We start from the raw sequence: 13,769 nt of genomic DNA, 5'->3' as shown, positions 1-13,769 counted from the left end.
AAACTTTAAATTGTGAAAGATTATTTTTCGAATTGTTTGAGACGTCTTCAGTGTATAAAAAAATGTAAATATTGCATGCCACAAAAAGGTTCGAATCAGTTTGTCTTTCATTCATTTATTCATTCATTCATGAGTTGGACATCAACATACATGAGTCTTCAAGTGTTACCTGGTGTGCTGGTGGGAACAGGCTCTTGGACTTGGCGGGACACTGAGCTTTGGGGTCCTACAGGAGGCAGAGGTTTAGCCACTGGGATTGGAGGTCCAGTTGGTGGTCCAGGTAGTCCAGGTGGCCCTGGTGGACCAATGGGGCCAACAGGCCCTGGGGGTCCTGGTGGTCCTGGAGGTCCCGCTAACCCTCTGAGTCCGGGTGGGCCTTGTGGGCCCTGAGGACCTGGCTGACCATCTCTACCAGCAAGCCCAGGTAAACCAGGGTCACCCCTCTCCCCGGGAGGCCCAGCCCTACCACCAGATCCTCTGGAGCCCTTTGATCCAGGATTTCCTCTTGGTCCAGGTGGACCTTTGGAGCCAGGGACACCTGGAATTCCATGCAGCCCTTTGTCTCCTTTAGGTCCTGGCGGTCCTGGTGGACCTCTTTCCCCAGTTTCGCCTTTCTCACCTGTTTTTCCTGCAGGCCCCTGGGGTCCCCTATCCCCCCGAGGGCCTCTAGGACCTGGTGGACCTGTGAAAAGAATATCATGAATTGAGTGTGGTCGCTGTCTGAACTAAACCTTATATCTCCAAAATGGTAACTTTACAGAAGAAGGACAAAAACTTCTTAACTTTAAATGGCTGTTAATGGAGCAAGATTTTTTCCAAGTAATTTGGACCATCTATATTTGTCCATTAATCATTATGTTTTGACACCATGTAAAGATATAACTTTCAAATTATGTAAAAAGCCAAAAAAAAAATGGCGATGTTTAGTTCCAACAGTGGCAATATACATTTCAGAGTGGTTGAGACTGCATAAGGGTTACTAATTCAAACATTCAAGAAAAATTTAACTCCTTACCTTGTAGGATCGTAAAGTTGGTGATGAGTTGCGAGTGTTTGCTGTCCACCAGTTTCATCTCCTCCATCACGATGGAGAGGCTGCTCACTTCCTTATCGAGCCTGGTGGCGAGCTCCTCCTGCTGTGTTTTGAGCTCAGTGCTGTCAGTCCGGGCCTCCAGGACACTGCTGTTGAGGGCCAGCAGCAGATCCGTGTGCCTAGTGACTGTCTCGGCACAACCGCGGAGGCCGTTCAGGTCAGCGCTGATGGCTCCCAGGAGCTGCGTGGCAAAGCTCACATTGCCGGTGATGCGGTCCATATGGTCCTCGTTCTGGTCCAGACGGGCCTCCAGAGCATCAAACTTGCTAGAGGTGGCATTGTCATGGTCTCTTTGCTGGTCCATGAGCTCGCGCAGGCTCTGGTCATGTCCATCAGTAACAGTTGAGGTGTTCTGGACCTGTTCGGATAGTGAGCTGAGCTGAGAAGCTACGTCTTCAATGGCATCGCTATTGGAGCGGGCCAAGGCAGAGTTGTTGGCTGCCAGAGCCTGGAGGTTCTGCACCTTCTCCCTGAGCCAGTCGGCATCCGCCTTGGTCTGCCTGGCTGTCTGCTGCAGGCTCTGGTAGTCGTTCTTCAGCTTCTGGACTGCCTGGCTGGCATCCTCCACCGACCTCTGGAGGGAGCCGATGAGGTTCCTCTGCTGACTCTGGGTGAAGTTGAGGGTGTTGAGGCTGTGAATGGAGCGGCTCTGCTCTCTTATCTGCTCTTGCAGCTCTGACTGGAGCCGCTCCGTGTCCGTCTTCAGCCCACCGATCAGGTTACTGTACGCGTTCAAAGTACGGTTGACATTGCGGATGGTGTTGCTATTGCTCTCCAGAAGGTCCCTCAAGGAAATGTGGCCACTCTGCACATCCTCTCCCGCCAGCCGCAGTTCGTCCAGAGCTGCTCTGTTGGTGGATGCGGTTAGGGCTATGTTGTTAAGCTGGGTCTGCAACGTCTGGATTTCTGCCTTGAAAGACAGGATTTCAGTCGTGGCGTTCTCTGACTTCTCTTCTGTCTGATCATCTGCATGTGAATGTTTAGACAGCATTTAACCAAACATAAATAGCGCTAAATGCAAGTGCTGTGGTAATATGGTTGTAGTTTGTCAGTAGATGGAACTCACCAAGCTTCTTCAGGTCTGTTTCCACAGCCATGATTTTACCTCCATAGTTCTCCATCCCTTCAGTCACACTGTCCATCTTCTGGACCACTGAGGAACACAAACAACAGAAAACCACTGAGTTCTGGAGTGAGAACAAAATAAAACACATTTACGGTCGAGACACTTTGCCTTCTTTTTTCAGGCAGCACTAGGTCTGGGTATCGTTAGCAACATCATGATACAATATACATCATGATACAAACTTCACAATACAACACAACACAATATAATTACAAATAAATATGTTTTTAAAATATATGAATCATAAGTAATGCTGGGGGAGCTTTTAAGAACTATATTATATGTTTAGTTCACGCTGAGGTGCTGGTCAGGACACAGCGGGGCAGAGGTGTGAACTTTCTGCACATTTCATCACAAGGGCAGCAGCACAGACAGGCAGTAGTCAGTATTTGGGCACGTATGTGTATGAAAGGGAGTCTGTGACTGTAAAACAGTTAACAACAAAATGTTCACTAACACAGCCCACAAATGATATACAGCCCAACAACATCTGTTTTGTTTTAAACAAAGCAACATTAAGCGAACTAAGCCATGAATGTAGAAGTGAAACTAACTCAAATACACACCTAACAAGGACCTTACATGCCTTAAAGGAGAATAGTTTTTTAAATGTCTGCATAGATACTTTGTTAAAATGTAAATAAAGTCATTCAGAGTGGTTTGATGTGAAATGCTCCATTCTAGAGAGTCAGAACTGTTTACAGGAAACAGACATCTGAAAAGTATAATGCCTCTAAAAGCTAAGCTATTATGAAATGGTTAACAATATACTACCTGATATACATGATTTATGATAGTTTTGAGATAAGCTTTTAGCCTAAAATATAATAAATATATTTTTAAAACACATTTGTAGCTGAGAAGTTTATGCAGGATGCTGTAAGGCAAAACTGTCCCTGAAGAAGACTTTTTTTTCCAGAATTAACCCGTATTTTACCATTATCAACATGCCTTATAAAAGCTCAGAAGATGTGTAGGTTCATTGGTAGTTTTGGGCAGTACATGAAATGGCTATATTTGTGTTGTAGACATTGTGACCCCTGGTTCCCATCACCACCACTGTAAAGAAGTCTGAGACGGTAAGTTTCTCCACAATGAAGCATTTCACATCAAAATTTGCTGAATAACTTTGCTTACATTTATTTTATACAATTAATAATAAATAGTGAGCAAAACCTTGACTTTTAGAGTCAGGACTGTATGTAAAAAATATTGAGCATGTAGCACTGATGCTGTAAAAGTTGCAGTAAAAGTTGTTGTAGTGCAAATTACTTCTTATTTTTTATCACTGAGATTAAAACTATATAACACGTGGAAATTGTCATTTTAGCTGTGTAAAAAACTGAAGCACCAGGTCAAATGTTTGTTTTAATGCTCATTTTTTGAAATGTACAGATATTACTACTAATATAACAATATTTCTGGATCTTTGAATGCAAGTTCACCAGCAGTACCGCACGTATGGTTGGAATCATACATTTCAAAACGGGGAGGTAAATCATTTATTACGTAAAGGTAATTTAAGTTAATCAGCTTATTATTATTGCAAAACGGGCTGAAGATAATATGTAGGCGAAAGGTAAAGGCAGTCGTCACAGAAGGTGGTGCTTCAGCTCCCTAAATCCAGAGAAGTCTTTTGGGGCAACTAAACTTCTTTTGGGCATTTTGTACATCATTTGGATTTGTTCTCTAGTTTTCGTATTACCTGATGGACTACAACTACCATAAATACTAGAACCTTACCCTGTTTTTGCAGCTCGCAGGACTGCTTTTGAAGTGGGCAGTGGGGAAATATTAGAGACTGCACACACCACGAAGTTAGAACAGCTCAGGAATAATTGAGTACAAACTCCATGAGCACTTGGACTGGCAATTAAATGGATATTGAGCACACGCACATGAAGATCTACTGAATGCGACTGTGATGTTTATGTATTTGTTACAATATTGTCACATTGTACAGCCCTGGTTAGAGCACATGTATGCCATATGCTGAATGTTGTAAATGTCACTCTCAAAAGCCTGAATGCAGAATTCCTTTCACTCATGCAAGGAAAAGTAAACTTCATAAATACTGTGTACAAGCTTATCCATGATGTATTGCCATATGGATATTTCAAACACAGCCCTATATATCACTGTCACAAATATTTATACCCGTCTTATTGTTTTCCTCAAAAAGAGTCTGGCCCCCTAGTGGCCAATCAGCCACTGGAACGGAAATCGATACACATTTCCATCAAAATACATTGTATCAATGTTAATAAAGAAGAAAAAAATCAGTTCAACTAAGTAACCCCCCCAAAAAAGTGCATGTAATGGCTGCCATGAAAAGTGTTAGTAGGTTATTGCAAACAGCCAAAAAGAACATTATCATGCATTTTGAAAAGCTGAGTGCCCTCAAAACTACGGATGGATGGTGTATGTGTACAAGAAAGCTGGAGGAAAAGAAGCAGACAAACACAAACTTCTCCATGGCTGTGCAGACACTGTGGTGGATGCATTTGTCGCAGGCCACTGGCGATAGCATGCATAGACACACCGACAGCGAGAACGCATTCCACTCGCACAGTCACACAGGAAATGCATGACACTTAATTTCCTCTGGAATGTGGAGTGGTCGCTCAAGGGTCGTGCTCAGACCGTCTGGGTGTCTCCTGTGCCGCGCTGGTGATTCCCACCAGTCTCTCTGGCACCACTCCTGCTGTTTATGAACCATATTTTTTCTTTTTTTTCTGACTCACATCGATGCTCCCTATTAGATAAATATACCCTGTCAGTATTTACAGTATTTAGTGCAGAGGAGGGATAAAACATGAATTTCTCCTGTCAGCAGCATCATAGGTCACTGTAAGTTATTGTCCTGTCAAGAAGCAAAATAAACTGCTCTCATCTGCAGCAGTCTAAAGAGTACAAGGTCCAGCTTTTCTCCGACATCAAAATCTGAGACAAGATTGTTGATACTTGTTACATCTACATACGCTTACAGTGAAGTACACTGGAAACAGTGACACTGAAAATGTGAATTTTGAATTTACTTGATTGATGTGTACATCATTATGAATAAGAATATGAATAAGACATATTACATCAACACAGGTTAGTCCTTCAGTTTAGTTTGGACAGGAATTGTGTTGATGTAATATACTTTACACATGGGAATGATGTACAAACTTGAAGCAGGTAAATTCAGTGCAATTTCTTGGCATATTTAGGGCAGATGCTTCATGACATTCCTGAGTTTTGCTGACCAATTTTTTGTGGTATAGGCCAGAAAATGGATGCTACAAAACATCAAAAGAAATCTTGGAATGCCAGGCATGGCTAGTATCTGTAACCCCTGGTCAAATTACATGTTTTGTTGATTTTCTTAGTAAAAATCTGTTAATCCTCTAGAGAAAACACACTTCTGCATTTTAATGTGCTGTTTATTTGCTGAATTTAACATATTGGAAAAAAATAAATGTATCATGTGGCCTGTGCAAAAGTGATGGCACATGCTTATATAAAATGTTTTTTCCAGCAAATAGAAATTTTGCACTGAAATTTGCAGAAAAATGCCATATTTAAATTTGTTACCTGTATAAGATGTGTTAACGTATTTTCTTGTGGAAAATCAACAAAATGTTATTTGACTGGGGATGTTAAAACTTTTGGATACAACTGTAACATTATGATACTTTAATTTATAGATACACAATATGCATGAAACTATGAATGATTTTTTTAGCACTTCACTTCTGCATTGCACTGCATTGCACTAAAATCCACTCAAACGTGACTAATTTTGCTATCTTTGGGATGAAACATGCAGTTATTTAGTGTTCTTCATGGAGGTATCTGCAATATCAGAAAAGCATACTGTAATGGAATGTGAAGTAATTTATCACAATAACAATAAATATTGTCATATCATCCATCCCTATTAGATTGTACAGTCTGAGAAGCCACAGTAACTTAGTAAGAGCGAACAAAGATAAAAGTTAACAGTAAACTTGTGTTTGTATTTTTTTGCCATTGTCTTGATTCACATGTTTAAGTTTTACATGCATATTTCTATCACTGGTTTGTTTTCTGTCCATATATAGCTTCCAACACTAGAGGGTGCAACATTTGTGCATTTAGCTTGGTTCTTTCACTGTTTTCCATAATGGCATGTCTGTTTCAAAGGACAAAAATGGTTCTGTTTTCCTTTCTATCCACAGTTCCATCTACAAAGGCTCTTAGGTATGATTACAACGCTCATTTCCCAGTAGCTCCATCGGTGACATTCTCGCTGTAAGTAAAAATCTGAATGAAAAAGAGAGCAGAGCTCCTTTATTGACTCCTCCGATTATTTGCTCTTCCTCTTTTTTTTTCCTTCCGCTGATGTGTTATTCAGCAGGGCTTTGAGACCACTTCAGCATCGCAAAACAATCTGAAATCTGTCCAAGACCTCGAGTGTTATCATTCCAGACAGCACTTGTGTAACCAAACACAAAACAATAACATGCTTTGCGGAAAAACATAACATGGAGGTCCATTTCAAAGGCTTGTTGGTTGGCTTCACGCTGGGGGTCCGTCAGTGGGAGGCCCAAGCTGTCTCGCCCTCTGTCTCTCCAGACTGCCCCCCAGCAGCATGGGCATTAGCTCTTGTATAAGAATGCTATTTTTGAGCGAAGATTAGTGATTAGGCTCTCTGAACAGGATTTTGACTCAAGTTTGAGAGCTCCTCACATTCAGCCTGCTGACCTCAGGACATGCACATGACCAATAAGGTGACCAATGAGGTTGAAAACACTGACGTCATGCCGTTGACTTACGCATGGCCATAGTTGCTTTCAAGTATTAAGTATGCAGAACTCTGAAATATGACTGAGGACTGGGCTGTTTCTGTGTGCTCAGCAATTTAGGGGTGATGTGTGGAGTTATCATAACACATATAACTGAATTTAACTTTTTCATTAAACCACGTGGAGGCGTCAGAATGTACTGCTCTCGGTTCTTGTAAAAGGGGTCTGGACTGCAAATATTAATAATACCTCAATGTTTAGAAAGATATATGACTTAATGATTAACCAAAGTCTAAGGTCTAGTTTCTAAATATATCCATAAATCAAAAGGAATAAGAGCTACTCAGCTCCTCTGCCAGATCAGTGCTGTTTTGACATTTCAGAGATGGTGGTGTAACTATGGCAATGTTAACAACCCCACGGCAAGCAGTAGGTTTTCTTTCTCTGTATTTTTAAGGAAAAATCTGACTTTAAATCTGTTTAAATTATTGAAGTACAAAGGTCTGGTGTTTTTGTGTTCTCGTGTAGACATACAGATTTTTGAAAACACTGCTGGTGTGGATGACGGGGGAAAAACGTATCCCACAGTATGCTTAAGCACATCACATCAGGCATCATCACTATTTCTAGAACACTGGCAACTGCAAGCTTCATGAAGTAGAGATTTAGCTCAATTATAGAGAGTCTTTATATAGTATAGATTAATGATCTGACACCCCATTATGCCATTATTTAAATTTTGACCAGTTGTTTGATTTTTGCTCTAGTTATTATTTAGGAATAACATTATAAAACATTATATTTTATTTTTTTTTATATTTATAGTATAGTTCTTCACTTTCCACACTTCTGAATTCAGTATATCTAAAGTCATCATAGTAGGAAAAACATTACCACAACAGCGCTGTTTACGAATAAGAATGTAGTGGACATTTTTACAGTGCCCTCAACAAGTATTTGCTCACCTGGTAAACATGTAAACATGCAAAACGAGCTGTGTAAAACATCCTTTATTGCGTATCCTTTTGATCTTTCATTCAATATATGTAAATGCTGAAAATAAATGATCAGCCATGACTTCCTGTTTCACTGGGGTATAAATATGAGATGAACCAGGCCAAATTCCTCACTCATCTATCACTATGATAAAGACTAGAGAACACAGCAATTGTGTGAGAAAAAAGGTTGTTGAGCTGCACAAATCAGAGGAATAATTAACAAGTGTAAAGCATCTGGAGATGTTAAGAATCTGCTGGGAAGAGGACGTATGTATTGACCCCGTGCACAGTGAGGATGATGGTTTGAGTGGCCAAAGAATCTCCAAGGATCACAGATGGAGAATTGCCGGCATTAGTTAGGTTTTGGGGTCAGAACGTCTCCCAAACTACAATCAAACACCACCTACATAACCCTATGTTCTTTGCGGGGTGGTTGCCAAAACACAAAAAAGCCTTGGCTGTCAAGGACCAACAAACCCAGTTTGCCAGACGTTACTGCAGTTTTCAGTGGGATCATGTTTTATGGTCAGGCGAGATCAAAATAGAGCTTTTGGGCAACAAATACCAGAGGTGGGTATGGTGTAAACACAAAGACAGCCGTGCACAAAAACTACTTCATCCTCACTGTGAAGTATGGTGGTGGGTCTGTGATACTGTTGGGCTGTCCTTCTTCCAAAGGTCCTGGACAACTTGTTCAGATACATCGTATCATGCACTCCATCAAGTACCAACAGATATTAAATCAAAACCTGACTGCCTCAGTCAGGAAGCTTAAACTGGTCTGTGGTTGAATCTTCCAGTAAGACAATGATACAAAGCACACCTCAATCAATACAGAACTGAAATGGATCACTGACCACAGAATCAAGGTTTTGCCATGGCCGTCACAGTCCCCTGACCAAAACCCCATAGAAAACCTGTCGGATAAGCTGAAGAGTGGAATGGTCTCAGATCCCTTGCCATGTGTTCTACTCTCCTTAAGCATTACAGTAGAAGATTAAGAGCTCTTGTCTTTGCAAAAAAAAGATAAGATTGGGGGGGTGCCAACAATTAGATTTGACAATTAATTTTCAAATGTATTTTAAATATATTTACATATGTATTTCCAAGTGTAATATTTCCCCATACATTTTAAAATAAATGCATTTTAAAATATATTTGGTTTATATGGCAGTACTTTCTGAAATACATTTTAGTGCTGAGAATGTATTTCGGCATGGACTGCAATGCATTTTAAAATGTATTTCAAATACATAAAAATGCATGCCATATATTTTTTTTTTTTTCCACATGGGTCAGCAATAAAGAAAGGTTTTACAGCCCGTTTTGCTCATGTTTAGCAGAGGTGCCAATATTTGTGGAGGGCACTGTATCTAATTTTTCCACTAAAGACATTTGTTTGGTGGTGCAGTTTTCAGAGAGGAACAAGGTCGACAAGTGCCACAAGCTTTTCTATGAGAATTACAAATGTTAGACTACCACTGTTTGTCCAGACTGCCAATGAAACACAACATAGAGCAGCTGCAAATGCAGCAAATGCGTTAGTAAAGGAACATGAAATCCAAAGGAAGTCTGCATCTTATGAACTCTTATACATTTGCGCTTGCAGAGATCCTCTCTCTGCCTCTTGGATCTGTATATGCTAGTTCTTACTACATTGTCATCATTTCTTCATCAGTATAATGCTGATTTCGCATTTTAAACTTAAACAATGAGCCTGTGTATCTGATGTTAATACGTAAAGACATATGACGTGGTCTTCTGTGAAAACCTCTGTGAAATTCAGAACGACACCACTGACTTTTAAACTATTATTTCAGGCTTTACAGGGCAACTCAGATCAGCAAAGTTAATGTTAGATGACCTTGTTGGGTGACTTGTCTTGAGATCCTTTGTAGTCATGCAGGTAATTCTTAAAGAATAGCTTGTAGCCCTTGTTAAGCTTGTTGCTCTTAATATATCAGAAAAACTGCTTGACCAAAAGAACGTCTTTTGTGGAAAAATTAGATACCTTAATGAGAATGTACAAGATTCACGTTCTCTTTTGTAAACACCAACGTTGCTGTAATGTTTTCCCTACAATGGCAACATCCACCGCATCAAATCCAAAAAGTTGAAAATAGTCTATTTTGCTAGGGCACTGTTTCTGTTAGAACTTGTTAAATATTACAATCCCATTTTCAAAAAAGTTGGAATGCTGTGCAAAATGTAAATAAAAACAAAATGCAATGATGTGCAAAAACCCTATATTTAACTGAAAATAGTACAAAGACAACATAACAAATGTTGAAACTGAGAAATTTGATTGTTTTTTGAAAAATATTTTGAATTTGATGCCAACAACACGTTCCAAAAAAGTTGGGACGGGGGCAACAAAAGGCTGGTAAAGTTGTGTAATGCTGTAAGAAACACCTGGTGGTTGATTGGCAACAGGTCAGTATTATGATTGGGTATAAAAAGAGCATCCCAGTCTTTCAGAAGTAAAGATGAGGGGTTCACCACTCTATGAAAGACTGCATGATCAAATAATGCAACAATTCAAGAATAACATTTCTCAACAAAAAATAGCAAAGAACTTTTGCTTTTCATCATCTACAGTACATAATATCATTAAAAGATTCAGAAAATCTGGAGAAATCTCTGTATACAAAGAACAAGGCCAAAAACCAATACTGGCTGGCTGTGATCTTTGGGCCCTCAGGCAGCACTGCATTAAAAAAAGACCTGATTCTATAGAGGAAATCACTGCATGGGGTCAGAAACACTTCTGAAAAACACTGTCTATGAAAACAGTTTGTCACTGCATCCACAAGTGCAAGTTAAGACTCTAAAACGCAAAAAAGAAACCACATATAAACAGGATCCAGAAACGCTGCCACCTTCTCTGGGCCTGAGCTCATTTAAAATGGACTGAGGCGAAGTGGAAAAATGCCCTGTGGTCCAACAAATCAACAACTGAAATTCTTTTTGGAAATCATGGACACTGCATCCTCCGGGCTAAAGACCACTCAGCTTGTTATCAGTGCACAGTTCAAAAGCCAGTATTGCTGATCGTATAGCGGTGCATTACTGCACATGGCATGGGTGACGTGCACATCTGTGAAAGCAGCATTAATGCTGAACAATATATACGTTTTGGCAACACATGGTGCCATCCAGACGACGTCTTTTTCAGGGAAAGCCTTGATTATTTCAGCAAGACAATGCCAAACCACATTCTGCATGTATTACAGCAGCATGGCTCCATATTAAAAGAGCCCGGGTGCTAAACTGACCTGCCTGCAGTCCAGACCTGTCACCACCAAGAACATTTGGCGCATTATGAAATGAAAAATACAACAAAGGAGACCCTGAACTGATGAGCAGCTGAAATCCTATGTCAAACAAGAACGGGAAACATTTCACTTTCTAAACTACAGCAGTTGGTCTCCTTAGTTCCCAAATGCTCAGAGAGTTTGTTAAAAGAAGAAGTGATGAAAAACAGTGGTAAACATGCTCCTGTCCCAACTTTTTTGGAACATGTTGTTGGCATCAAATTCAAAATGGGCATATAGTTTTCAAAAAACAATCAAATTTCTCAGTTTCAACATTTGATATGTTGTCTTTGTACTATTTTCCTTTAAAATTATGGCTCACATGATTTGCATATCATTGCATTTTGTTTTTATTTACATTCTGCACAGCGTCCCAACTTTTTTGGAAATGGGGTTGTATACATACTAACCATGAAAATGTTTAATGTGTACATTTGAGCCACGTCGCCCATCCCTAAGTCCAAATCATTTCAAGCATACTTTGCCTAGTTAATATTACCCGAGTGCTTTTGAGGAAAATTCGGCAATAAATTTGTTTTTAATGGTTTTCGAATTTCAGGGTACTGAAAAGTTCAGATCAGATTTGCGCATTAAAAGTGGTTTTTGAAAGTAGCCATTTTAACACAGTAGCACACTTCCATGCACAGAAACTGGATCCAAAACTCTTCAAGAAGGCAAAGTGGTCTAGACAGCCGCTGCAATTGTCAGTCAACTTGCGGTTGCTGGGACAACAAATTGCTGCTAAGGCATAAAATCTCCTGTACAGTGGGTTTGGAATGGAGCTCGCTGCCCTACATCATTCTCTCATCTGGTAGAAATTAGCCTTCTTAAGGCACTACAGACAACATATGGCCTCAGTGTATATCAGCGAACATGATCTGTAAAGTAAAACTCAATTCAGATCCTTCAACTAAGACGTTCACATACCCCACGGGATATACATACCCAAGAGAAGGCTTGAATCTAAGTATATACGTCGTACATCATTAGATAACTTTTTTTTGTTTGAGTGGTGAAATCTGACCATCTGGACATGTCTTTAGCCAAAAAAGGCATCAAATAAACTAAGACTGATGGGACTATGATCTGCTAAGTGCAGGTTTCAAAATTTGGAAAAAAAAATCTACCACAGAAAAAGCTTCTTTCTCTAAAACAATTCTTCAAGACAGATTACATCCTACTGATGAATACATCACTACATCTCAAGATGTTTAGATTTGTGAGTTGTTTTCGTGCCAAGAGGCCAAAAAAGGCTTTCAGATTATTGCAAGACATCTACTGAGATATCCTGCACCTCATGGTCAATGTCTGAAAGCCGTCTTTTATGATACAAAAAATGTATGAATGAAACATAATTTACAAGGCTGTGTTTCGCAAGGTTTCAAGCTCTCCAAAAGAATACAGAAAACATATGCCATTATAATGGTCATGACGATAATATTTGGAGAAACGTCCTGTTTCTAAGGAACAATATGGCTGCCTTATGTCAAATCACAAGGAAAAAAAAAGTGCGGACGAGACATCCGGCATTAAAACACAAATATTCTGACAAACGGTGGAAAATTTCTGACATAAATCAGCTGCTTGGAGAATAAACACGCAGAGTGTTCAGTTTTCCTTTCGCCTAAACATCAGACAACAGTAATCAGTAGAATACATCATATATCCATGTCTGTTTACTGTTCCCGTTTACTAAAAGATGTATAAACAGAAACAGCATATATTTTCACATCAAACTTCACTGGATTGCATGCATGTTGCCAAATACGGCTTACAGGCCATATAAGGAAGACTAGAATGGGGAAGAGGGTGTTCATACCTTTGTATCCTAAGACAGCCACGGCTATAGTAAGCAAGGCACACAGGACATACAGGAGTGCAATGGCTGCTCTCAGCGCCCAGTCATTCTTACATTTAGTGCATTCACTCCCCTCCTGGATACCTGCAAGAGAAAGAAGACAGCACAACATCTCAGATGATGCTGGACAGCAGGACTGATGAAAATGTAGCTTTTACTAAATCACTCGATGCCTGGAACTGGAGCCTGTACGGCTTTTGGTTGTTCTGCGAAGCTGTACACATGCATGGTGCATTACTTAACTGCTTCATTTAAATGCCAAGTTTCAGAGGCCAAGAGTAGCACAGAGGACACCTAGGACCTGATATGAACTTTCCTTGGCTACAGCACTGTGTCGCCTGTTCGAAGATGTAGAAAGCTTGCAAAAGCAATACACTGGCAGGTCACATTCCCAGCATTTATATTTTTGTGAGGAACAAAACAGAAATCAGCTTTTTACCATACTGATCTAAACTGATTTGCTTGTGAATAAATGGTGTCTTTTCTTGTTTTAATCAGCCACACCAAGACTACCAAGCCAGAAAGGCTTTACAGTTGTGCTTCTAGTATGGAGAGATTATTAAGCAGGCTTTACTAAAGAGATTAACTGAGTTCACTGTCAAATCTTA

General features: G+C 40.0%; 1 protein-coding gene across 1 annotated transcript in view; it reads right to left on the bottom strand.

Moving 5' to 3' along the window:
• colec12 (collectin sub-family member 12) overlaps window positions 1-13,769 on the bottom strand; it is a 75,149-nt gene that overhangs the window by 23,180 nt on the left and 38,200 nt on the right. Inside the window, 4 exon segments of the mRNA XM_036596976.1 lie at window positions 170-682; window positions 1,016-2,059; window positions 2,160-2,246; window positions 13,123-13,245. Coding sequence (XP_036452869.1) covers window positions 170-682; window positions 1,016-2,059; window positions 2,160-2,246; window positions 13,123-13,245 — 1,767 coding nt within the window.

Source organism: Colossoma macropomum, unplaced genomic scaffold (assembly GCF_904425465.1).
Source record: "Colossoma macropomum unplaced genomic scaffold, Colossoma_macropomum, whole genome shotgun sequence".
Lineage (NCBI taxonomy): Eukaryota > Metazoa > Chordata > Actinopteri > Characiformes > Serrasalmidae > Colossoma > Colossoma macropomum.
This window is presented reverse-complemented; position numbering and strand designations above follow the sequence as displayed.